General features: G+C 54.1%; 1 protein-coding gene across 10 annotated transcripts in view; it reads left to right on the plus strand.

Annotated features, from left to right (window-relative positions):
• The window catches only part of CASZ1 (castor zinc finger 1), a 233,935-nt gene that overhangs the window by 104,669 nt on the left and 103,690 nt on the right, over window positions 1–25,576 (plus strand). For 8 of the 10 annotated variants that reach the window (XM_068414838.1, XM_068414835.1, XM_068414844.1 and 5 more), the window contains exon 3: window positions 23,777–23,862. Coding sequence is in view for 1 of the 10 variants with exons in the window: in XM_068414840.1 (XP_068270941.1) it covers window positions 23,859–23,862 (4 nt within the window). In the remaining 9 variants the exon portion in view is untranslated. The remainder of the gene's footprint in view (window positions 1–23,776; window positions 23,863–25,576) is intronic. The other 2 variants (XM_068414837.1, XM_068414843.1) reach the window with 1 other exon arrangement.

Genomic DNA, 25,576 nt, shown 5'->3' on the forward strand with positions numbered 1-25,576 from the left:
GTAGGGAGTGCTGGACCTGGAGGGGGTGCAGAGAGATCTCCTCCCAGCACAGGAACGCCGTTTAGCAATTAGTCTGGACTATGGGGCTGTGCCATACTCTGTTACATCCCAGCCCTTTCAGCTTTCTCCCACCTCCTGCCAGTGAATGCATAGTAGTAGAATGCTCTGGTAGTCATGGTGTCATCTCGTTCACATCTAGTGCCCTTGATCCTCTTGTGAAGATCAGCAAAAGTTCAGACTTTATGCAAGGTGAAGGAGCGTTATTGCCCTCTTCAAGCAAAGGGGAAATCAAGTCACAGGAAAAGTTAAATGAATAATTTACAGGTGTTCGTGAGCCTTTGGCAGAGCAGGGAGTGGTGCTTGAGCACCCGCCTCTCAGTGCTGTGCTCTAACTTCTACATCAAACGTTCCCAGACTTCTTTCAATGGATGGGAGGCAGCTGAATAGAGAGTTGGCCTGATTGATGCCCTTTCTGTACATAATCACAGAATCTCCCTGTGGCAATTCCAGCAATTGCTTACGTGGGAGGTAATGGCAGGAAAATACTCACAGTAGGATTTGTATGTGCTTTGTGTTTGCCTAAACCTGATCTCCTTGAAGTCCCAGAAGTTTGACTAGCCACTTCAATGCCAGCAGAACTGACCTTAGCACTGGGCATTTTTGCAAATCTGTGTCTTCTCAATTGCTTTGAAAGCAGGTAGGTAGCTGGGGAAGGAGGAGGAACCGTCCAGGTGTGAGTAGTCAGCTCTCCACCAGGTGATTTTCTAGGGCAAGTATCAAGATAAACACCCACCAGCTGGGAACCTCTGCTTTTAAACCCTGCTGCCTTTGGGGTGTGTCAGCCCTGGTGTCCTTATGCATCTTGGACTCTAAAATACGGTAATCTTTGGGTCTTCTGATCACGAATGGTGCAGGGGAGGGGGGTGTGCGTGCTTGGTCTCCAGGGAAGCGTGGCCCATACAGTGGTGGGTGAGCAGTGCAGCTTGGCAGCCTCCCACCTCTCCTGTGCGCTTTGACCAAGCCTAAAGACCTCACAGGTCATGCGAGCGTGCTCAGCGGTGGCTTTAAACTGGGTAGCCACAGCGTGGGCAGCACAGAATCCGGTACAGGCTAATTGCCCAAGGCTCGAATCAGCTTCTCTGGAAGGTTTTGCAGCGCTGCCATGGCTGCTAAGCCTGTGGTACCCAAGCCAGCTGTTACAGCTGCGGTGTAGATGTAGCCTTGCTGTGCCCCTTCCCACCTTCTCCCTCTCGCCGTCCTCTCTGCTCTGTGCTTGCTGGCCGATAAAGAGGTGGTGCCTGCTGTAAGCAGTGCTTGCACGGTGTGTGTGCAGGGTATGGCTGAGACTGGGGTGGGTAATTTGTCCAGTTAAATATCTAAGGGCACATGGGAAGGTTTGGGTGTGCTCTTTCCCAGTCTGATGGTGTTTGGTTCAGTGTCTTTGGACCAAAACCACTTCCCGGTTGAACTGCTGAATTAGAATGAGTTGTTGGAGTAGAGAATGTGATCCAGAAATGCTGAGCTGGGCAGCAGTGGTGAGATCCCAGTTAGGTGCATCTTCTGTGGGCACCTCTCCTTGCGAGTGCGAGATAGTGGGGTGCTTTCTAAGTACAGTTTGTGATGGTGCAAAGAGAGCAAGAGAAGACTGACACTAGTAACTCCTGAGGCTTTTGGGGGATAACGGAGCATCTTGCCCAGAAAGCACAGAAGGGGTCCTGAAAAGCTGCTTCCAAGTGACTCTACGGGTTGGGCTGGGGAGGGATGCAAGCTTGGCGTACAGCGGGAAGGAGGCCCCGGCTCATCCGAGCGTGCCAGGCAGGTAGCTGGTTGCCCTGTTTCTCCTTGGTGTCTGCTAGTCTCCGAGTCCTGGTTCACAGCTCCCTGCAAGCCAGGGATGGAGGAGATCCTATGAAAATGATGATATGTGACAATCAGTCACAGCAATTAGTGTTTTGGTTAACAGGCCTTTTTTGTTTTCTCTCACCCAGACAGAATGTCACAAATAAATCCTCGCCTGCATTTGCATATTAATTGGATCGGAGACGTCAAGCATCTTTCATTAAAGAAAATGATCTGCATATTTGGAGACATAAAATAGTTATTTTGATGGGTTTTTTTCATAAGATCAGGGGGTGGGGGAGGAAGGTGATGGGAGCAGTGGAAATTGAGGTAGAGTGAAGGCAGGGAAAGCAGCTTTTGTGGTTAACCCCTTGTGGCCCAGAACTAGCTGGTGCCCAAAACAAAAATAATAATATAAATGACAGGGCTCAGAGCAGCTTGTAGAGCACTGTGTCATCCTCTCCATAGCTTTGTTCTTGGGGCCATGGTGGTGGTGGGTAGCCACAAATGGACTTCCAAAATGTCTTCCCCTGCCAACTCCGTCCAGCCCCAGAGCTCGGTTGCTGCAGGGTCCTCCTTGTCATCTCTCTGTCATGAGAGCGCCTTGGCCATCCTGTTGGCTGCTCCGTTTCTGGTCATGCCAGCATCAGGCCTTTGGGGTGGCAGGGCTGCAGGACCCGTGTGCCGTGGGCACCCTCAGTGCCTGAAGGAAGTGGTAGCTACCGGAGGACCGTTGTGTGCCTTGAGGAACACGCTGGCCGCTCAGGCAGCCGGGCGGGTTGGGCAGTTTGGCCAGGGAAGGAGATCCTTGTGTTCAGGTCCTGCTCCCCTTGCCTCCAGCTTGGGTGAGTGAGGTGCCAGAGGGCTGGGGATGGGTGTTAGCTCCCTTGTTGGCTGGCACAACTGGGACCTGGGTCTCTACCAGCTCTCTCTGTTCTTCCAGAGGCAGTTCTTCTCCTTCTCTGTCCAGACAGCCCATGGCAACCTGTGGGGGACATGGGGATGAAGACGTGAGTGGTGGCTGTGGGGGTTTCTCTGCATGCCTGTGTGTGTGCTGGGCTGGGAGTCGGTGTGAGCTGCCATCCTGCTGCCCAGGTGTGTGCAGGGGCCTCGGTGCCCCGGGCCTCTACAGGGGTGTGCGCGTACGTGTTTCCAGACCACGCTGCTTTTTACCCAGCTGTCCAGGAGTAACGCATCTGTTTAAAACCATGGGACGGCTTGTTCTCTGTTTGTCTGGTCTGCGACTGGCTTAGGGAGCTGAAGGCTTGATTTGAGGCGGGGAAAAAACTTTCCCAGTGCCCCCAGTCCCAATCAGTGTTGGTGACCGTGGTAGGTAGGAGGGTTCACTCTTTAACTCCTGGATTTCTACCCCTACCCCAGACTTTGAGTAATTTTTTCCTTCATGTTGGCAGCAGAGCTGCCCAACAGCCCAGGGCAGGATATGAGGAACCTGACCCTCTACTACTGAAACTGTCTGGGGAATTTCTGTAGGCAGCATGCAGTGGCTTGAGATGGATTTTGGCCAGGACACTGAGGTTAACACTGCAATGGGATCCAAGGGTACATTCACACGAATGTAAATGATCACGTTATGGCAGATTAGCAAGTTACCGCTTGTTAGCTGTGCTGCGGTGTGGGACCACGAGCACACTCCTTGCCTGGTGCAAATTCCAGGTAAAATGTATTAACTTGAAACCACTGCAAATGTGGTCTGAGTGGGCTTTCCCTTGCAAGTTACCACGGCATCGGTGAGTGCCCTTGCCCCACAAGTGACTCGAGTAGCACCTGCTCACCCAGAGGCCTTCCTCCCTTGAGCCTAGTCCAGTCCTCGTCTGCTGCTCTGGTGATGTGGACTAGGACCCTCTCCAAGCTCATGTTGCTGAGGTGTCCCCAAAGACTAGCTGCTCCCAGTCTGCAGGTGTGGCAGCACCTTTGGTTTTGCAGGTTCCCAGTCCCTCTCCCTTCAGAGCTGCCCTCAGGAGTCTCGGCTGAGCATTGCAGGGGAGCACAAGCTTGGGATTCCCTGCCCAGTGCTGTGGTGAGAGGAGCTGGCAGCCTTGCCAGGCACAGCAGAAAGTGGCCTCTGGCCCCAGGGATGCTTGGAGAGGAGCCCGTGGAGGGCTCCCTGCCGCTCCTGAGCAGCAGCTTGGGTGGCACAGCTTTAACTCTTCATGGATTTTCCACTCTCCACAGGAATGCTGCCTGGGGTTGGGTCAGGGAGAAGGTGGTGAGAGACAGACATCTTTGCAATCATGGCACATCATCTGTGGCATGCTTTGCTTGGTTCTTCTTTTAAAAGCTAATCCAAGCCAGAAGGACCCCTGAGGATGTCTGCTGGGGTCACTTTTGAGGACTTCCCATTCCCGTGCTTTAGGAAACAGGAGATTTGGTTTAGAAAGCCCACCTGCCTTTTGGGCAGAGCACTGGGCTCGCCACGGGGCAGCGTGGCATGAGCAGACCTCTCTGAGGCCTCGTTTGCTTGGGAGTGTTTCCCCACATGCCAGCCACGACTCAGGCTTGAAGCTGAGGGAGTAAGGGCAAAGCGGAGGCTCTGGTTTGACAAGTACTCCGGAGTTGCCAGTAATGGAGTAGGCAGCGTGAGGGCTGCTGGGGTAGGCTTAAGGAAATCAGGTGGGAATAGATGAGAGATAATTTGCCTTATCGGAGTGCGAGGGAGCAGGTCTCTCTGGGCGTCTGAAACGACTGCCAGAAGGTGGGGAGGGCGGTACAACCCCAAGCGTGTGAGTGCTGGTTTGGGGACCCAGCTTCTTTTCTTGGCTCTGCCACGACCCATCTCACTTTAAACAAGTCATTGAGAGATGAAATCATCTCTCTCAGCCTTGATTTCTCTCTGCCTCTCGTATTTTAGCCCAACCACCTCGGGTCAGGGGCTCTCTCATCCTGATATACGAGGGGTCAGACCTCTTGGAGTGGCCATAATGGAGGGTGTAATGCTGCCTTCCCCCCGTGCCTGGAGTCCTGGCAGGAAAGGCTTTGGCACACGATAAAATCTTCAGGGCACTCTCTTCAGCAGGAAGGTTTGGCTTCCAGCTCCAGAGAGCTCCCTCCTAGACTGAGGGACTGTTTCACACCCCTACACTGCCTCGTTTCGCAGAAAAGGCTGCAATTAGCCGTGGTTCCTCCCTTCACCCCACACATCAAGGCATGTTGCTGGGTTTTTTTCAGGATCCTGATCCTAGGAAGCCATCAGTATCCAGGGAACTTTATCACACACACTCGAAATAACCCAGAAAGCTGCCAGCCCCATATTAGGGAATGAATCCCTGTCGGAAAGTAAAGTGAATGCAAAATTTATTGACAGGCTACTGTGACTGCAGGCGGTTTGTGACCCAGCCCCCTACTTTACCTCCACCCCTCCCCATGAACAACAACCCACAAACCCTCTTCAGTCCTGCAGCCTTTATATTTAGCACGTCTGGGTCCCTTGTCTCAGCTCCCAGCATATGCAGTGCGCCCAGGAGCCTTCCAAGGGCAATGAAACACAAACCGCGGGCAAGGAGGTCTGCACAGCGTCCTCCCCGTCTGCCCCACATCCAGTCCTCTCCATCCTCTTCAGTAGCTCAGTACAAATGTAAATGCTTAATGAAAAAAAACCCAACAAAAACCCAACGCCTGTCAGCCTAAAAATTCTTTTCCTGAGCTCAAACTGTGGCGGAGTTTTGCTGTCCTCGTTACTCCAGTGCAAGGCAGGCCGACGAGGTGGTTAGAGCAGGAGGTGTACAGGAACGAGCTCCTCCTCGTCGCTGCCAAGGACGGTGCTATCTCAGTCAATCATGTTAATCTCCAGTGACTAAGTTTCCCCATTTGTAAATCTCCACCATCGCTGCAGCCTCCAAACGCCTTTCATGTCTGCTGGTGAGTTTCCTGGAGAGGTTCATGGAGCTTCTGTTTGAGTGTAAAATTCTGCGTGAAGCGGGCGTTTGGGATACTTGGTGTGACTTTGAACAAAAGGTTTTGTTTATGGATTTTGTTCTGCTCTTCCTTATGAGGAGGGATGGGCGTTCAGGAGTATCTGCCGTGAGATAGCACGGGCTTAGGCGTGAGTTGCTGTAGAGATGTGAAATGTCGCTGTACTATATATGTATTAGCTTCTAGAGAAAAGAAGGAAAGTGTAGGATGTGCGTTAGCACTTGCATTGCACATGGTAATTTTCCCCTTGCAGTTCCCGTGAGAGGCAGGTAACTCCCAGGATCGCGCTGTACCGGAGCACGGAGAGGTTCAGGGTCAGACCTTGGCCACCAAGGGACTCGGCATCTAGCGAGTACTAGAGCTGCTGTCTGCATTCCTCCTGGCCTGCTGCCTGTGCTGCTTTGGGGCCCCTTGGCCTGGGGACCCCTCTGCTAGAAGCCCCTGCTGCAGATGAAGCCGTGGCCACAGGGAGAAGAACATGGGCAAGCAAAGAGAGACACAAAGAGAGACCCTACGTGACACTGGAGAGCTGTGACTTTGCTGTCTTTCCACTGATTTAGCCATCTGTATCACCAGGACATGTCAGCACTGTGACAGACACTTTATTTCTTAAAAACCACTAGAACTAGAAGGGTCAGGGAGGTGCACTGGGAGTGTGGGGTCAGCCGGCTCAGAGAAAGGCATGGCCACCACCAGCAGGGACAGCTGGAGTCCTGGGGGAGAAGAGAGCCCAGGTCTGAGGGCCAGGGTGGTTTGGGGAGAGCCACATCTCTGAGCAGGAGTTTCCAGCAGAAGAGGGTTTCGTGGTTTGTGGTGCATTCAGCTCAGCAGACGGGAACTTCAGATTGTCTCTTTTCAGCTCCTGCTGTCCTTTAGCAGTCGGCCGGCACCATCAATCACACCCAGGCACCATCAGGAAATGATTCCCAATCAATTATAATTGCTCTTCACCTACTTCCTGTATAAATCACTGATGTTTTACTGCAGATGCCAATGAAACAGGGGAGCGAGAGTCTCTTCCCTCAACTTTGTGTGTGTGTCTCAGGCCCACCCACCGAGTTCCTCGGGATGGCCCTGCCAGGCTGAGAAACAGCAGGTGATTGGGGTTTAAAAGCATCAGCATGTTCTGTTGCTCCTGGAAGCAAGGGATGGAGAGGAGGAGGAGGAGGAGGAGGATGCTGTGTGCTCTCCACATCTCTGGGATCCGTCCGCAGGTGGGGAGAGGGGCTGCAAGGCAGAGCCCTTCAGGGTTCAGCTGGTTGCAGAGGTTTTGTGCACGGGCAATGGAAGCAGAAGGCTCATTAACACTGGATTAGGTCCTAAAGCAGCCTTTCCCAGGGGGATCCTGGGTGGAGTTTACCAGACAGGTGTTCTCACTTTTTTATTCATTCTTTTTCTCCTTCCTCCCTTTCCTTGTTTCTTCTTCTTCATCTCCAGGCTGGATTGTTTGCTTAGCGAGGAGAGGTGCTGGTGTTCTGAGCTGGATTTGAAGCAGGGTATGAGACCTAGCTAAGGCAGCAGAGACCTAATGCGGTTTGATTTTTACAGTATCAAAACATTACGAGCTACTCTGTCGAAATCTCAGCAGCGCGTAAGATGGGATGAAACACCTTTGGGAAGGGAAGGTCAGAGACTGAAATACCCTTTTGGAGAAGGGCAGAAAGCCAAGCCAGAAAGGAGAGCTGCTCGGAGGGTGAGGAGGGGGAAGAGGAGGGTGAGGAGCCCGGGTGCGAGGGGGGCTGCCAGGAGGCCGAGGCTGGGCAGGCGGTGGGCTGGCGTGCGGCGTGGGGCCGTGCCAGTGCGGGTCCCAGCCCCTGGCTGGGCAGGAGCAGCGAGGAGTCTGCGTGGCCGTGGGCGTGCGGGGGAGCCCGGCCGGGCGAGAGCGCGCTGGGGCAGGCGCGGGCGGGCGGCTGCAGCGACTTCCAGGCGGATGATTATTTTATGGAGTCTTCAGAAGTCCAAAGTTATGTGTGTTTGTTAAGCGCCGTAACGCTGAGTTTATTTAATGTGGTTTTAACTGCCGCACGCTTTTATAAATCAAAATAATTAAAAATAATAAATTTGAAGGTTAAACAACAGCCTGCGCTGTGGCAGAGGAGAGAGAATGTCTCGGGGCTGTGTTTGCGGGGAGGGAAGCAGGGGTTCCCGACGGCTGCCTGCGCCGCTGTCACATCGCTGGGGAGACGGGGGCAGGTCTCGGGCTGGCGAAGCAGGGGAAAGGCAGTGCCAAAGTCCAGGCCGTGGCACAGCCGTACCTCCTCGCACCCTGCCAAGGCCGTCGTGAGGAACAGCACATCCAAGGGGCAATGGCAGCCCCAGTTGTGTCTTCACAACAGCCCAAGATCTCTGGTTCTCTTCTCCTTCTGGTTTAAAAGCACCTCCAGACACTTGGGTTCGCCATCCTCCTCATAGGATTTTCCGGCTATCGATATTCTTCTTGTTGCAGGGCATTTCTATTGATGCCACATCTCGGCTTGCATTATTTACACAGAGCTATCGAATCTGTCCCAGTATTCAGGACAGCCTGACAGAACCCAGCCTCCCTCTTTAAAGGTTAAACGGGCCAGGTCCCCTCGCGACGTGGGCTCCGTGCTCAGGAAATGCAGGGCTCTAAACAGCTACCTCCCCCCACGCCCCCCCTTTTCGTTTTAGCTCAGAAAGGTTACCCTGAGGCGCCTGGGACTGGGAAGTGGAGGGTACTGGAGAGTGTGTGTGTCTCTTTAAATGCTCTTTGTGTCAGCGTGATAAGGAATTTGATGGCTTTATCAGAAATACCAAAGCTTTATTTAGCAGGGTGAGGCGAGTGCCACTCGGCTCCACACAATCTGCTGATAAATTGGGGGGAAAAAAAAAAGAGAAAGGAAAAAAAGAGGCAGTGGGGGGAGGAAAGTCAAAACTTTCCCTCATTGCATTTGAGGTATGGCAGGTTCCAGAGGACGTGGAGCTGGGCACATTCCCTGGATGGTGAGGCCAGGTGTGTATTAGTGTCCTTGCTCGACACCAGCGCTCTTCTAAAGGACAGAAGCAACTTGGTTTTATCCGATTTCGTCTTTTGGTGTCCCCACTCTTCACCTAGTCGTATCTTGCACATTAGTCCCTTTTCTTATCTTGTCCTCAGTTTGCTGCATGTCTCACCTTCCCTTTCACCTCTGCCCGTGGTACTCGAGTGTTTGGCGTATGATACCTGCCTTCGGATAGAAAGGTCTTAGTGTTCTTTCCCTGTCCCTCAAGCTATGGATCTCAGCAAGAGGTTTAGGTGTGGATGGTCTCTGGGTCTCCTCTCCTATACCTGGAGCCTGCCTGCCGGATCAGATAAGTGGGAGGCACAGGCAGCAAGGTTGGAGAGGAGAGGAGAGGAGAGGTGTCCCATGGAGCCATTAGGCACAGCGTGGAGGGGACTTCTGCAGAGCATCCCTTTGCAGAGGGGTGAGGCCAGCGCGGGACTGGCAGGGAGCCCACAGCTGGAATGGGAAGCACCCCCCAGCTCAGGTCTCTGTCCCAGCCTGGACTACTAACCCAGCTGCAGGAGGACAGGCTGGCACCTGAGGGACATGTCCACCCTCAGATCTTGCTGTTCTCGCAGTGTCCCACCGAGCTGTGAGAGGGTGCTTGCCAGTGCTAACTCCGGTGCTCCTACAGACAGTGGGCAGACCTCGGAGGGGGAGTAGACTTGATTGAGGAGCTAGTTTGGGTGAGCTGCTGCTCTCCCCAACAGAGATATATGATCTATTGCAGACCACCATCCTGAGGGGACCCCCTGCAGCGAGGGCAGAACCGAGTCAGAGAAACCTTCCCTTCCGCCTGCTGTTGATGAGTTTAGGGAGTAGTGCTGAGCGGGGAGGCTGGGGTGCGTGACCCCATCCTGCTAGCAGTGTGTAATGCTCGTGCTGCTTTGCTTCTGAATGGGCTAAACCTTGGCTTGGTGGTTAAATCACAGAGGTGGGAGTCCAGCCTCCTGGTCTCCAGCCACAGCTCCTCCACCAGCTCCCCCATGGAAATCTGCTGCCTTCTCACCTCTGTGGAAGCACTCCCTGCACAGGAGCAGAGCAGCACCCGCGTTTGCAGCACAGCGAGGAGGATGCAGGGTTTTCCAAAGGATGCACAATGCCATGGCTTCACCAAGGTCAGAGGAGCTGTGCTGCCTGACTGGAACAGGGCTGGCCCCGTGTTTCTGTAGCACTTTGAGATCCGAGTTGGGAGGAGCTAGAGACAGACCCAGTGTTTCTCCTGATTTGTGTTTATCATTAACACATGACATCTATTATATATTGTTACCATGTTTTGTTGTTCATCGCGTGCCTGCAAGCAGGCCACACACATTGTGACAGTTCTGGTCCCTTCCTGATCTCGTGCCTCCACACCTTTTCTTTCCATCCTTCAGTTCATTCTTACTCCTCCTCTTTCCTTTCTCTCTTTCTTTTGATTTCTCCTCTCTCCTCAGCTTGCACGCACGCACACACACAAACACATACACAGACAGAGCCCTTTCACAGTTGGATCATCTGTTCTTGGCTCTCGCCCACATCTCTTTTTGATGTGGTTTCTAGAGGGTTTGGGCCAAGTCCCCCATTTCTCTCTCTGTCATCAGGAAGCCTGCTGCAGCCTCTGATTCCAGCCGGATCTGGTTAGCTCTGTCTTAGGAAACCTTGCCACCTACCAGAGTAAGACTGGTGCTGTAAGCCTGGCCGGAAAGGAGAAAGAGGGCTTGAGCTGCTCTACGTTACAGCCTTATGTTCTGGACAGTTACTCATGATTTACGCCAACGTCCCTGAGCACAGAACAAGGTCCTGAGTTGATGCAGCATGGAGTGTCTGGAGGCACTGGCTGTGGAGCTGCTCATTTAGAAGGTCTGTTTCCTTGATGGGCTTGTGTGGTGCTCCTCTGCAAAGCTGGCTGCAGAGGGGCAGCGCCCTGGGCTCTGGGCAGGGCTGTGGCTCTCAGCTCTCAGTTTGGGGCTTCTCGTGAGGATGTAAAGCACGTTCAGTCTTGGTCTCGACCTGGGGCATCTTTTGACTTGCTTGAACCTCTGTGTAGTGCATTGCTGCCCCTCTAGCTACTGTGTGGGAGGGCACCCTGTTCACTTCAGCACCAAGTCAGAGAGAACCGTGGTCCCCGGGAGATGCAGCTTTCGATCATAAGGCGATTCATCCTCCTGTGGAAGATCATGTAAAGGTGGTGTAACTGTGCATGTGAGAGGGTGAGCAGACAAGTTTAGAAGAGGCTTAACAGCAATTAGGTTTAAATGACCCCTCTTCTCTGGAAGGTTTCAAAGATCCCAGGTCACTTTTGGGAAGAGAGGCTTTCCTGAGTGCTCCTTATCTGATTTCTCTCTCTGCGGCAGCAGAGCGGCTGCATCGCAGCTGGCTGCTCTCAGAAGCGCGTTGGAGTCCCCTGGGGGCTGCTGTTAATAGTGGTGCTTTCAGCACAGAGCGGGTGGATTGGACAAGAGGACAGAGGCAGGGGACAGGGCCCTCTCTTCTTAATGTGAGCTGCCTGCTCAAGCTGCAGTTGTGGCTTGACTCAAATCCTGTTAAGTTGGTGGCAAAACTTTCACCAGCCTCAGTCCATGGGCCAGTAAAGAGCAAACGTTTTCAGTCAGGTCAGTTCCAGGGCCAGGGATGGGTTTAGGAAAGAAATACCTGAGAGACAGTTTGCTTTAATAAAATGGGGAAGGAATTGAGAGTAGATTGCTTTGGGCATGGGTAATGGGGCATGGAGACCTCGCCGACTCAGCCAGCACTGCGAACTCTGTCCTGGTCACTCAAGCTGTGGCCGCTTGTCCTCTTGTCTGAAATGAGCCCGTCATCTCAGCCTGCTGCCCAGCAGGCTTGTGTCCCCTGCCACAAAGCATCTTTCCATGTGGCACTAACTGGCCCTTGCTGGCTGTACCAGCCAGGAGCCGGGGCCGGAGGGGCTGTGGAGCCTGGACCCCTTTGGCTTCTCTTGCGGCTCAGGGACGAGGTGGGGAGAGTTTGCCCCGTGGCTGCCCGACGCTGCTCAGCGCACGCAGCCCCCACACAAACTTTGCGTTTGCAGCCGGTGATCCTGGGCTAAAGTTGTTCCTTTCTAAAAGGAAAATTTGAATAGAATGGGCTAAAAGGCCTCGGGCTCCCCCAGAGTGGGGCTGGGGTGCTGGGACAGCACAGTTCCTCCCTGAAGCTGGCTAATAGAAATCAGTCCTGATTAGGATTAGTCCAGCCAGCACTGAGCTGGCAGGCTGATAATCTAATAAAAATTCCCAGGATTGGTTTACTCTGGGGAGGATTTGCGCTGGACGCGGGAGGAGCAGGATTAGCCCAGCTGTGTTAGGGAAGGGAGGGCAGCGGAGGGTGGGCAGGGAGGCTGCCGAGAGGGTGGGGGGAGCGAGACAGACAGCAAGAGTAAGTGGAAGTGACAGGGTCAGCCCGGGCCTTTGTCCTACAGCCTGATTAGAGAGTCTGCCCCCAGTTTCTTACACTTTGGGATGTTGTCGGACAAACTGGAGCTTAAATCTGTCAGAGCACAGTAGAGATTGGAGTTGACGTCCCGGGAACATATTCCTTGCTGTGCAGAAATCCAGCCCTGCTGGGAAGATGTAAAATGCCCATCCCAGCCCCCTTGGAGCTGGAGGAGATGCGAGCTCAACTTCTTCCTTCAGCTATGTTGGGTGGTTGAGGCTGAGCAGCAGAGAGGCTTGTCCAGAAGCAGGTATCTGCCATGAGTGGTCCATGTCCAGCTCCAGACTGGTCTCTCCAGCTTTGTCCCCTGATGGAGAGGGAGTCCTGGAAGCCAGATTGTCACTTTCCCGCTGCAATCACCAGGCTTTGCTTGACATGGTGGCAAAAGCACCCACCATGTGTGAGGAGGACTTGGCAGGAGATGCCTGTTCTGCCAGGGAATCTCAGGGTGGGCAGAAAAGCTCCTTTGTTGTAGGCAGGGAGGAGGCCTGAGGCTGCAGGCAGTGACTCTTCAGACTGGAGGTGCTGAGGACTTCTTTGACTGCTGTTGAAGACCCTTAGTAGGGGAGGCAGGTCAGGAAGGTCTTTTACAGCAGTATTAGCCAGACCCCAGCTGTGCAGGCACTGAGGAGCATGCTTCACAGTGTTGCTGGTTTTTTGGCAGCCCTGAGAGTGCTCCATGCCCCACCTTGGGTTGCCTGGGGAGCTGCTGGTGTGTGTGGTGCAGCGCACAGGCTTGGGGAGCTCCCGTCAGCCCTCGTCTGGCTGCTCCACTGGTTAGCAGAGGGAACCCAAGTTGCCTTTCTGCTGCAGGGCTCCTCAGCAGACAAGGCAGGAGAGAGAAGAGCCCCGCGATCTTCTGAACTCCTCCTTTAACTCTCCCTGTTAGTCCCTTCTCCTCCCCTTCAGCTCACCTGGACTGGCTCTTCTGTTGCTTTCCCGGGAAGCTCATCACAAAATCCCAGGCTCCTTAAATGTGTCACCCCTCTGGGGACGCTGCGGTTGGGTGAGGACGCCTGCAGAGAGAGACCCCTCAGAGCATGAAGTGGGGAGTCCTGCCTGGAGCAGGAGAACCAGAGCAGCCACTCCAGATGTTGATGGACAAAAGGCAGGAGCTGTGTAGGATGCAACCCCCCTCCTGAACTCTGAACTCCACAGAGAAATGCCCTCAAAGCTCCAGAGTTGCAGGTTGTGTGAGGGGTTTTTTTCCCCCTTTAACAGCTGCAGCTACTGTGGATGGGCTGGAGCATTGCCCAGCTGAGTGCATCTGTCTGTGGACCAGCATCCTAAAGCTCTGGGGTCTGGAAGTGGTTTGGGAAACACCCTCTAACCATGAACCCCCACCCCCAAAAAGAAAGAAAGAAAAAGCCTCTAAGATGCAACCAAGATAACTGAATAAGGAGAGCACTGTCCTCTCAAGGCTCGGGGAGCTGCATATATGATTGTCAACTTGATGAAATCCCCCCGGATGTAATGAGCTGATTTTCTGCTGTTAATATTGCATCTGCTGATGAAGGATTCGTTAGGATAATGGAACGAAGCTAAAATATAAATGACTCGCTGTCAAGCAGCAGCTTCTGCTTGTGTTCTCCTGACAGTTCCTCGGCCACGGCGAGGGAGTTCCGTGTGCTCTGCACACGTTCGCGAGGTGCGTGCAGTTATTTGGTCCTGCGTGTACAGGGACACATGTGTCAGAGTATGTTCCCTGTGAGCTGATCGCCCTGGGAGCCACTGGCATGTGCCCATCCCGACCTGCTGGCACGCAGTGGGGTTTCCTCTGTGCCAGTGACTGCTGCTTTTTGCCTGCCAGCGAGGACCGAACGGTGCTGCCGGCAGAGAAAGTTGCTCCTTCACCGGGCTGAGGCTGCCGGGAGGGGTGAGGGAGGGTGTGCTGGGGAGAAGGACCTGTGCTTTACTCCGGGTCTTTTCATATCTAGCGTGTCCCTTTTTTCATTTTGTTTTGTTGCCAGAGTTGCTGGGTTTTCTTTCTGAACGAGAGAGATCAGTTTAAGCGTGGTAGAAGGTGAACCCGATCGTTGCTCACAGAGATTTCTGAAGTGCAGAGCATTATTTTCATTGAAAAATGCAAAAAAGATTTTAATAAAAGCGATATTTAAGAAAAGACTGGACATGGCACTTAGTACTATGGTCTAGTTGCCATGGTGGTGTCAGGGCCATGGCTGGACTCGATGATCCCGGAGGGCTCTTCCAACCTGATTGATTCTGTGAGTCTGTGATATTATTGCTGAGCAGTAACCTTACATCTAGGCATAAACCCTCCTGGTTCCACTGGCTGGCTGCAGAGATGGTGGTGGTTTTCCCTGCAAAAAGTAAAACAGAACCAGCCCCATCAGTGAGGACATTTCAACTTTAGTACAGTTTCGCACACGCGTCCCCGACGCTGGTTTGCTCGCCCCGTTTCAGGGTTGTGCGCGTGTATCTGAGCGGGTGTTAAATCTTTGTTATCAGATGTGCAGGGAGGAGAAACCAGGAATATGTTTACAAGCATCTTTGGTATCTCAGACTTTCTGTCCGTTTCATAACAGCATTAACCAAAACATAACATTGCCGACCCCTCACTTTACCCTGTGCCTAAGGACGTGGGTGTTTTCCCTTGAAGTCCCTGTTTCTGGACACAGGAGACTGAATGAGAATCTCAGCTTTCATTGTTTGTTTGGGTTTTTTAGGTTTTAATCACATTTCTCGCTCTTCTGATTGCCAAGGAGGAAAAAAAAAGAATGAAAACATGAACTGTAATGGCTCAAAATGAAATTAAAAAGAGCCTTGCTTTCTGTTATTATTTTTCAAATCACATTTTTCAGCCAATAACGTCGGGGATTGGAGCAAGGGTTTTTTTCTTTCCAGTGCCTGGAGCTGACACTCTCCGCTGTGCTGTTTCTCCCAAGGTGTGAGGCAGTGGTCCCAGCCCCTCTAACCTGCACATCTTTGGTGGATGGTCAGACTCCCCTCCCAGTCCAGCAACGCCTGGCCTGGCCCGGCTCTACTTTTGGGGAGTTCCTCTCACTGTTCAGACTCTTCTCGTAGCGAGGAACATCGGAGGTTTAATTGAATCATTCTTTACAAAAGACCATGAATATAAATGATGGGGGAGGGGGGAGACACATGAATATGATGCTAGAAATTTTGCATTGAAATATCTTTGATGGAAAACAGCTTTCTGACGAAGTGAAGTTCAGAGCGTGTGCCCGGGTGCATGTCTGAACAGACCTGTATCACTTTTTCAGTCCTTTTCGTGAAAACATTTCTTTGCTCTTCCTCATGATAAACACCACATGGAAGAAAATTTTCAACTAGAAAATTACTTTCCCCAAGATATTTGGCAGGAAGAGCAATCCTTTTCTGACCAGCGTTCGGTCCAAATTGGATCAGAGCTACTCCCAAAGGAAGGTGGTGCAGAAAAGGTTGGAAAGCCTTTGGTGTTTCTGCGCTTTCTATTGCACAAGCTTTAAAGTCCTGGACTCGGAGAGGAAGAAGCTGGTGAACAATTTGCAATTTCTTTGCTGCCTCTTGGCGATAGTAACATAGCCAGTCCCAGGCAACTGAAAGCCATGAGCTGGGCTCCAAAAATGTGAGATCATCCTAGAGGTTTTGAGATGGAGTAGGTAGATGCCGAAGGGTATGACATTCTTGGACTTGCTTTCTGAATCCTTCAGCCTTTCTGGGCTCTTCTCTGCAGAATTAGCCTTGGCAAGGGAGAGGAGGTGGGCAGGGAGGTCTGACCAGCGTCCTTCCCTCTTGGCATCTCTGAGGCTTTTTATTCCAGTTGCTTAAAGGCAAAAAGCCAGATCCCGAGCCAGCACAAACCAGCAGAGCTCCGTTGGTGTCAGCAGGGCCTCCCTGATTCACACCCACTCGGGCTCTCCTCCCGGCGTCAGGGAAACTCTTTTGAGGAATTCGGTTGCAAATCCAAGCACTGCTTGGCCGGGACAGCGCGTCTGTGTTACGGGAGGGACCCCCTTGGCTCTGGGGGCTTGCTGGTGTTGGGCAGGCTCGACCTACAGCACCCAGCGTGGGGGAAGATCACAGCCCCCCTCTCCCCAAATCCTCCACTTTTGTTTTTCCTCCATTTCCACTCTTGTCCAGGTACCCCCAAGGCCCAGCAAGCCCAGTCACCTCTTCCCACGTACCAGGTCTCTTGGGCCATCACTTGGAGCGTGTATGTGTGTTTCTGTGTGTCACACGTATTTTTTTTTTTTCTGGGGTCCCCTGCTTCATCATTATCTTAATCACTGTTGTGTTAAGTTTCATGCTTCCTTTGACCTTTATTTTCGGCCTGGTTATGCTGTTTATCTGCCTCTGACACTTGTCCCCTGGTGCTATTGCCAGGGAAACCCAGCACAGAGGCCTTTCCCTTTTCCCCCACCCCCTTGTCCCTTTCTGTTTCATTTTTTTCTTTCCTCTTTTTTTCTTTTTTTTTTTTTTTGTCTTTTAACATGGTTTTCCTAAAAAGTTTTTTAATCAATCAAATTTGAGGCAGAAAATAGGCTTGGTCACGCCTGGTCCTTGGGTCGTGTGACACTCACTCAGGGTCCTGACAGCTCCTCAAAAGGGGCACCCGGGACAGGAGCGGGGGGCGGCAGCGCGTTTCCCCAGGAAAGGGCCCGTTTCCATGGCACTGCCCCCACCTCTCCGCCATCCGCCAGCCCGACGTGGGCCTGAGGCTCTTCAAAAGGGGCGTTGGGAAGCGTGCGTGTGTGCGGGGCCGGGGAACAAAACGGTGGCGCGGGGGCGTGCTGGCTGCGCCGACAGCTGCCGGGGCTCGCTGCCACCGGAGCTCGTGGGGAGCCAGCGGGAGCGACGGCGGGTGAGCCGGGGCCCCAGCAAATGCCGCATAATCAGGGGCTTTTCATAAATGCCCCATTTTTCATCCCCGTCTAAGGCATTTGCTCCGAGGGAGCTGGTAGCCCTGACGAGGAGGGACAGCGCTCCGGAGTCCTGCTGCACGCCCCTGGCTCTGCCCTCCTCGCCAGCTCTGCTCCCCCTGCTCCCTCCTCCTCCTCTGCCCCATCTCTGCGAGCTGGCAAGTGCCCACTCCTCTGCCCATGCCCCCCTGGCTATGGTGGGGCTCGTGCCCCCCTGGCTATGGTGGGGCCCTGCCGGGGCTGGGACAGCGGAGGGAGCGTGGAGCCGACCTCACGGCTCTGTTGATGGTACCCACTGCCACCGCGGCACGACCTGGTCTCTGCGTGTGCCTTTGCCATCCTCGGCACTGTCGCTTTTCCCTCGGGTCCCCCCTGCCCTGGGTCACCACCTGCCCTTCTGCTGCCTTCATCCCTGCTCCGTGCTGGGGATTTTAAAGCCCTTTTCTTCCCCCCTGCCCCTTTCTCAAGCTCTCTTCTTTCACTCTGCTCCCTCCATCCTCCTTTTCCCCATGCCCTTTCCAGTTCTCCATTTGTGCAGGGTCTTTTTCTCTCTCTCTTTTTTATAATTAATGATTAGTTTTAATTGGTTTGCTTAGGCAGCCTGACAGCAAATTAGTAGGAGCCAGCCCAGGGCTGCCGAATGCCAAGTTTGGGGACTCCTGTGCTTTACAGATGTCGGGGTGGGAGGTGAGCTGAACTCTTTGGGATCCTCCCTTGGCACCCCCCTCCTGCCGTAGCTGTGCTGCGAGGTGGGGGTCCGGGGCCTTTCCCGGTCCTGGGTGCCATCAGTGCTGGGAAGGTGGGACCGGCCGTGGACCTCCTGTCCCTCTGTCCCATGCCTGGCTCCAGCACTTCAGAGGTGGCCGATGGGCACCGAGCTACAGGGTTACCTCCAGGATGGCCCCTGTCCCTTTTCTAATGCCCAGCACTTGTTTTCCTCCTTTTTTCCTCACCTTTATTGAGCTCGACTGGGCTCTGCTCAACAGGCTCGAGCAGAGGGTGAAAGGGTGAGAGGCAGGGCAGGGTTTCCCCGGGGAGCGCCGTGCCCAGGGGGGTCCTCGGGAGCGATGAAGCAGGCGGCTCTACCCAGCGCTAAAGGGCAGGTAATGGGGAAGGGGTGGGAAGGGAAGGGGGGCTTTGCTCTTTCCTTCCTTCGCAGTGATTTCCCTTTGCTTTGCTTTTCTTTTCTTTGCCTTTTTTATAGCTCCCATTTTTCTTTTTTATGAGAGAGAAACTGCAGGGTTCTCCCAGGGCTGGGAAGAGCACTCGGTCCCAGGCTGCTCCCAGCCAGATGGAGGGGAAGAGGAGGGGGGCAGTGGGCCTGTAATCCTGGGAGGAGAGTTCTCCTGGTTGAAGAGGGTTGGGGATGGAGTCTAGGAAATTTCAGCACGTTGTTTTAGGAAGAAGGGGCAGGCCATGACCTGTTTGGGTTGCTTGTTACCCTCAGGTTCAGCACAAAACTTTGCTGAGAGCACTGACAGCCGTGTAGCCCGAACGATCTGTGGATGTAGTTGGTTTGTACTGTGCTACTGTCATTGCCTTGTAATGGCAGCCAAGAAAAGGGGGAAACAGGAGATAATACGAGTTTCCCTCTCCTTCAGCCCATGCGTTTTTCCCTGAGCAGCCCAGGATGGGTAGGAGATGCTTGTCGGGCTGGTGACAGTAGTGGGTGTTTCTTGTCCCCAGCAGTCCTGGACCTTCTCAGTTGTCCTTGCTTCAGGTGTTACTGGGTGCTTTTGCCCTTTCTGGACACCAGTCCAACCCTCCAGCTGAGTGTTAATATCTACATATGCCTTTTTATGGGATCCAGAGCACACGTAGAACTGAAATCAGAGGGATGTGGTGTCTTCCTGGGATTTCTGTCATACAGGAACAGCCTTTTTGTCAGTCACAGAGGTCCCTGCTGTATTCCAGATTCAGGAAAGGTAGAAGCCAGCGCAAACACCTCTGCTAGCAGATCCGTGTGGTGTTGAGCTGTGAGTGTACTGGCAGGCACCGTGCTGTGATACCTTGCTGCAGCCTGGCCCCTTCCCCGCACACCCGTACATTTAGAGCTCACTCAGGTGCAAACACTGATAGTGCACGTAGAGAGTGATGCTGTGCAGGTGTCCCACGAGGCTTGGAGGCTTTGGTCACAGTGCTCACTCCTCTGCCCCTGCCCTGTTCAGGACACACTGCTGTGCACACACACAGCCCAAGTGTCACTCCCCAGTCCCGACGTGACCCTCAAGAGAGAGTCCCTCACGTGGCTTTGCCAGTGTTTTGGACCTTAGCTGAGCTTTTGGGCCTCTGCAGAGCAAGGCTAGGGATGAGTCTTCCTTTCCTGGGGAGAGAGGGAGAGGGATGAGGAAGAGGTGTGGAAAAATACCTGGTAGAAAAGGCATTGAGACCTCCCAGCTCATTTCCTTTCTATGCGATCTTGGCTTATTCCCCCTGCTGATGTCCGTGCAATAGCAGAAGATGCATTTTGAACTGCTTCAAAACTTCCATGTTCTGCACACTTGGGAAGTCCTCTTTTCCTTTTCACACACCCCCAGTCTCTCAGGAGGTGTTTTAAGACCCTTTTCACTTTCTTGTAGGCTGTTTACATTTCACTGCACTTCAGTGAACCACGAAGGGCTCAAGGAGTTGGCCATACACATACCCTCGTGTGCCAACGAGACTGGGATGGATCCAGCCCTGGTTGTGACCCAGGCTGTGTCATCTCTTTGTCAGTCCCATGTTGACCAGTGCTGAGGAATAAGTCACGCTCAGACTTTTTTTGCCAGGTGAGGCCTGGGCCAGGCCAGACGTGTAACCATGTGCCCGAACCCTGGGCCGTAGCTCCTGCTAGTGGGGCACTTGTGAGTGGGGCTGTCAGCAGAGAGCTCAAGGACAGGCTGTGGTGGCTGTATTCCCACCCGTCGGGCCAAGCTTGGGGTGCAGGGCACTTGCTTGGTGGCTTACCAGGTTTATTGCTGATACTAGACTGATCAGGACAGCTTCAAAAATTGGTAGTGCCCCTGGAGCGTCAGGTGCTGTACGAAGGTAAAGGAAGGCACAGCTCCCTCCCTGTGAGAGCAGCCGTCCCTCTCCCTGGTGTCAGGGCTGTCCCCTCACTTCTCATTTTAGCAGTGCAGGTGCCAATATTCAGCCTCTCCCTTTGCACTTTAGGGGACTCCGTTATAATCGTGTAGTTCTTGACACTTGAATAGCAGCTGAGGATCACCAGCTGTTTCACCGTAGAGCTACAGGAGGGAAACTGAGGCACGGAGCTGAAGGTGCCTAAAGATGCCCTCAGAGTTCCCGGAGTGCCTGGCTGAGGGGTTATCCCACCCGGGGCCCTCGGCTGCCACCACAACCCATCGCCGCACAAGAGCAGCGATGCCTCCTGCCCTGCTGTGCCGTGTGTTCAGCTTGGCCTGGCCTGCCGCCCTGGCTCTCCTCTTCCTCGCCGGGCACCCCTCGCCCTCAGCACGTGCCCCCAGCCCTGCCTCGCCGGCAGCCCCGGCCGGCCCCTTTAAGGCAGGCGCGCCGGGGGATCTGCGCCGTGCCAGCCTTCGCTGCCAGTGCCTCTCCCGCTTCCCCCACGGAAAGTTTCCTGCCCAATTGTTATGTGTGATCCGATCTGAAAGTTGCTCTCTAAGCTTCTTGTCACATTTTGACTTAATGAAGTGCAACTGGAGTGGGAATTGGGGTTCATCACGCCAGTCTCACTGCGCTCCCTTGTTGTCAGAAAACAGGGGCGGTTGGGGACCGTAATGCAACGCTGCAAGTCGTTATCATTCCGGTCAGTCTGTTTAACACAAAATTAAACAAAGAACTAATTAGTGCCTCATGAATTAATAAATGCGCAGTTGCCGGGTAGGAAGGGGAGGAAGGAAAAAAGGTTGTTGAAAGAAAGATACTGAAAAAGTCGAATTAGGATGTTGTGTCAAGGGGAAAAAAAAAATCTGAGTCCACTTTGGTGAAGAGTTTGGATCCATTGGTTTGCTTGGAATAAGCTCCCCTCCTCCTGCTCCTCCGCTCTAGAGCGGCGATGTACGGGCAGGCACGGGGAAGAGGGAGGTCTGGATTTCTTCATGGTGTTCCCTAGAAGCTGGAGCTGGGATCCACAGGCCAGTAGCCAGATGTAAATATTTATCCAAAGAGCTTTATGCCCCGATGTGGGAGCTGGGAGGTGCAGGGTGGGAGCCCTTCCTCGGAGAGGAGGGAGGCTTGGGAGATGGTCATGGCGTGCACGTCTCCTTGTCCGAACGCTTTGGAGCTTCGTGCTTTGTGGTGAGGGGTGTTGTGTCATGGTTGGGGCCTGTCCCCAAAAGGTTCGTCTCCCTCTGACTCAGGGGAAGGAGCTGCCCTTGGTCTCCCGAAGCAGAGCAGGGGGCTGGAGCAAGTAAAGGGGAAGCCCCATGGAAGGAGGGCACGGAGGCAGGGAGGGTGGCGGTGGGGTAAGCAGGAAGAGAGGGGCAGGGGGAGGTGGCACCCATGGCTTCAGGGGTGGCAACACGTTGCTTGTTTTTCCGGAGAATCCAGGATTGTCACCGTAGTAGTGTGTAATCTCAGATTAACTGTGTCCCAGCGGTGCTTCCCCTGCCCCGCTCCTTGCCCTGCCCGTGCTGGCCGGCCCAGCTCCCCGCACGGAGGCACGCAGCACCGGGGAGGATGGCCGGTGCTCCCGCAGCGGGGCTGTGCCGGACACCCACCCGGCTGGCCAGCCCCGCAGGTGCCGTGCCGTGCCGTGCCGCGAGCGAGCGGGCTCTGCTCTGGCGCATTGTCAGGCAGGGAAGCAGGCAGGGCTGGGGGAGGGAAGAGTCCATCCTTAAGAGGACATGTCAAGTACAATTAGCGTTATCTGTCTAAATATGTACTGGGAACACAGAATACAAGAGGAGGCCTGGCTGGCTTTAATGGAGACATATGCAAGGTCATATTGCCTCATACAATCCCCCAATCTGATTTGGGGATTACACATTCTAAGTAAATTGGCGTTATTCCTCTTGCATCATTGATAAGCTGCGGCCGAAAGAAGGGGAGTAAAAAAAAAAAAACAATTAAAAACTCAAACCCAAGAATTGACCGTGCAGAGGGGCGAGGGAGTGAAGCCAGGAAGGCAGAGAGTTACAGGCAGAGAGCTCAGGGAGAGGGGGGAGAACAAAAGGGAGGGAGAGAAAAAAGAGCATGACAGAATGGCAGAGAAAGCGATGGAAAGAGCAAGGAAGAAAGGGAGAACAAAGGGAAGGAAAAGGTGGGAGAGGGGATGAGAGAGCCAGAGGGGCAGAGGGTGCAGGGTGGGAGACGGGCCTCGAGTGGGGGAGCTGTTACTCCAGCTGTGTCCGCAGCCGTGTGAGCACCAGGGTTTGAGGGGGGAAGGAAGGAGCCGGGCTGGTTACACATCTCCCTCACCCGCGGGGCTCCCTGCGCTCCGTGTCCGTCCATCCATCTGGGATATCTCACCAGCTCCTTCCACCCTGGGTCCCAGCCAACACCAGGCATCTATCTAGGGCGCAGCGTGCGGGCGGTGGAGTGCGAGTGACGGGAGGAGGCCGCCCGCACGCACCGAGCACCAGGGCCCCAAAGCGCAGGGGCGAGCAGTGGTGGCAGCACCGACTCCCCAGAGCCAAGTCCCTCTCGTTTTGCTCTCCGAGGGGCTAAAGCAGGGTCCCTACACGGGGCTGAGTTGCGGCACACGCTGCTGCGCCCTGGAGAGGGCGGCGTGCTGGGAGCCGATGCTTGGCACCCGCGGCTGGGGCTCCTGGATTCAACCACGGACTCACTGTGTGTGACCTCGGGCCAGTTTTTCATTTCGCTGCCACGTCTCGGGCAGTTGCGGTAGCTGTTCTGGCAGGGTTGCAAAACAGAGGCTGCAGGGACGTGCCGAGCACCCTCGCCACTGTGCATGAAGGCACCCGTGCTCCCCGCCACCCCCCAGCTCTGGGCTCTGGGAGAGGGCAGTCCCTGGCTGGCTGCGGAGCCGTCCTCCCCCTCCTGCCAGCTCTCCTCCCACCCAGCCTGTGCGGGATAACCCCCTCCGGAAGTCTCACGGCACGGCTTTTATGCTCTGTCACATTTTTGGAACATATGGTTTTAAATAATTCAATTTACTTTTCATGTGTTTTGCTGTGACTTTTTTTCCCCTGTCCCTTTTCTCTTTCCTCCTCGCTCTCTGCGTTCTCCGGGAAGGAAGGCGCACAGATGAGTGGATAAGGGGGTTCAGTGCCTTGGGACCCAGTCCTGCACCCCGTCTTCTTGCGCCCTATTGGTGTGCAAGGGAGGCCTCAGCATTAGCCCACTGGTGAACCTCTGGGAAAGAGGCAAGAGTGGAAAGGGAATCATTTGGCATGGAGCAGAGGGCACCCTTGGGTGTGTGGGCAAAGCATGGTGCACACCAGCATGAGGTCTGTCTGTGGTCCCTGGGAAGCCGGATTCAGGCCAGTATTAGCTGCTCTCTCTGTGCTAAATCATTCCCAGCCCTTGTTAGGAGCCTGATGCACAGCAAAGGGCAGGAGTGCGGCGTGTCTGGTGATGTGCACGGCGCTGCACGGTGCAGCCAGAAGCAGGAAAGCGCCTTGTTCCTGTGTGCAGTCTGGATGCCCCGTGCTGGCCCCGCTTGCAGCTGGGTTCTCACCCAGATTTTGTGAGTGTCTGTGCCTTGGCGCTTGGTCAGGTGTGCCCTGTGTATTAACTGGATCCCTTCTCTTCTCTCCCTAGGATGAACTGAATTTAGAGCTAAAAACGAGGCGAGAAACCAAGCCTTGAATTCTCCGAAAGGTAGGAGAGACTTCAGACTGCAATGGGTATGTCACTACGCCCTCCTGGGTTCTCTTTTCCTCTGCGTGTCTCTCACACTTTATGGCCTGCTCGCTGTGGCCGTGTCTGCACTAGAACTTCTGGGATTGGGCTGTTGTTAGTTATAAAAAGAGATGAAAACAGAAGAAGCTCTAATTCAGACATGGCCTATGTGTGTCTTAATCCCGTCTTTGTACACCAGTTGTTCTGGGCACCTGCTTTTGTCACTGTGGGTTTTCCTCAATACTTTCTTTACTGCCTTTATCTTTACGGGTAAAAAAGCATGTAAGGGCTTTGGTGAGGAGGGTATTGCTTTATCTTCATCCGTGTGGGCTGGTGGGAGATGGATAAGGTCCTTTCACTGAATAGGATGCAGTCTCCATCTACTGTGAAGTTTTGCTGAGCTCAGTTCACATAATTTAAGGTGGTGATGTGCATGCTCTCCTCCTCCTTGGGCACATTTTTATCTATTCAGACTGCAGCACCATGCTGGTAGGATGGAAGCAGCTCTGTGTCTCCAGCAGGATCCTGACTTTTCTGGGTTTTCCCTTTACCTAGACCTCATGGTCTGTGTTACTGCAAAAAGACCTCACCTTTGCAGTGTCCTAGAGCTGGACGGTCACTTAGTCTGTGCCTGATAAGAGGTAGAGCCTAGAGACCAGGGAAATGAAAGGTGATTGCTTCTTTTAAAGCCTTGTCTCCATGTGCTGGCTAGAAGGGTCCCCATGCCGGTGATGGTCACTGAGGAGTCCCTGCCACACCGAGGCAATTCCTGCTGTCCTTGCCTCCTCCTCATGGCCCCAGGGGGACCACGGGGCTGCCTTGTGTGTCACCCGAAGAGTTCCCACTCTCTTCCCCGCCTCTCAGCGCTGTACCCTCTGCAGCACCGCCGAGTCCAGCCTCTCCCTTTGCTCCTCGCCCTGTGCGACATCACCTCGGAGGTGCCAGGAGCACTCGCTGCGGCGTGTCTGCGCTCAGAGCATCCCTGCAGCAGTGGGGACCCCTGAGCCCCCGCGTCAGGGAGCTCATAGGCTGAGTCCGAGCGGTGTCGGAGGGGCCCGGGCTGGCTGGGGTGGGAGGGGGCCCCAAGCCGGGCTGGGCAGTGTCAGAGGTGACCGGTGGAAGGACAGTGTTATGTAAATACCGGTGCTGGAACATGGCAGGCCTGAATGGCCCTGCGCGTCCATCCATCATCGCTGGGGAACAGAAGCCTCCCTGGGAGCGCGGGGGGCCGGCAGCGCGGGGCATGCAGACACAGGCAGCATGTGCCCTACTCATAAACTGTTTGTTTTCTTTTTGTCTCTCTCGTTTCGGGGCACCCCACCGAGAGCAACTCTCTGTTTTGTCCTTGCAACCTCTCCCCCAACCTTCCCCCCACCACTTCAGCCCTTCCTTTTCCTCCCTTCTTCCCCCCACCCTTAAAAAAATGGGGGGGTGAAAAAAAAAAAAAAGAAAAAAAAAAAGTCAGTCCCCAGTTCACATTGCGGCTTCTTTCTCTGACTTCAAAGGCTCCCCATCATTGTTTGGGATCGGCAGGCAGTGGCCCTGAAAACGTGATCACAGCCGGGCACAGTGTAGGTCAGCACCGAGCGCCATGCTCCGAGCGCTGAAAGGAACAGGCAGATTCTTCCCTTTTCATGCTTCACAGCCCTGGTTACAGCGCTCGGCCTCGCCCGCGTGCTCCTCGCTGCGTGGCTATTCTTGCTCTTTTCTCCTCCTTTT

This window comes from Nyctibius grandis, chromosome 17, assembly GCF_013368605.1.
Source record: "Nyctibius grandis isolate bNycGra1 chromosome 17, bNycGra1.pri, whole genome shotgun sequence".
Classification (NCBI taxonomy): Eukaryota; Metazoa; Chordata; class Aves; order Nyctibiiformes; family Nyctibiidae; genus Nyctibius; species Nyctibius grandis.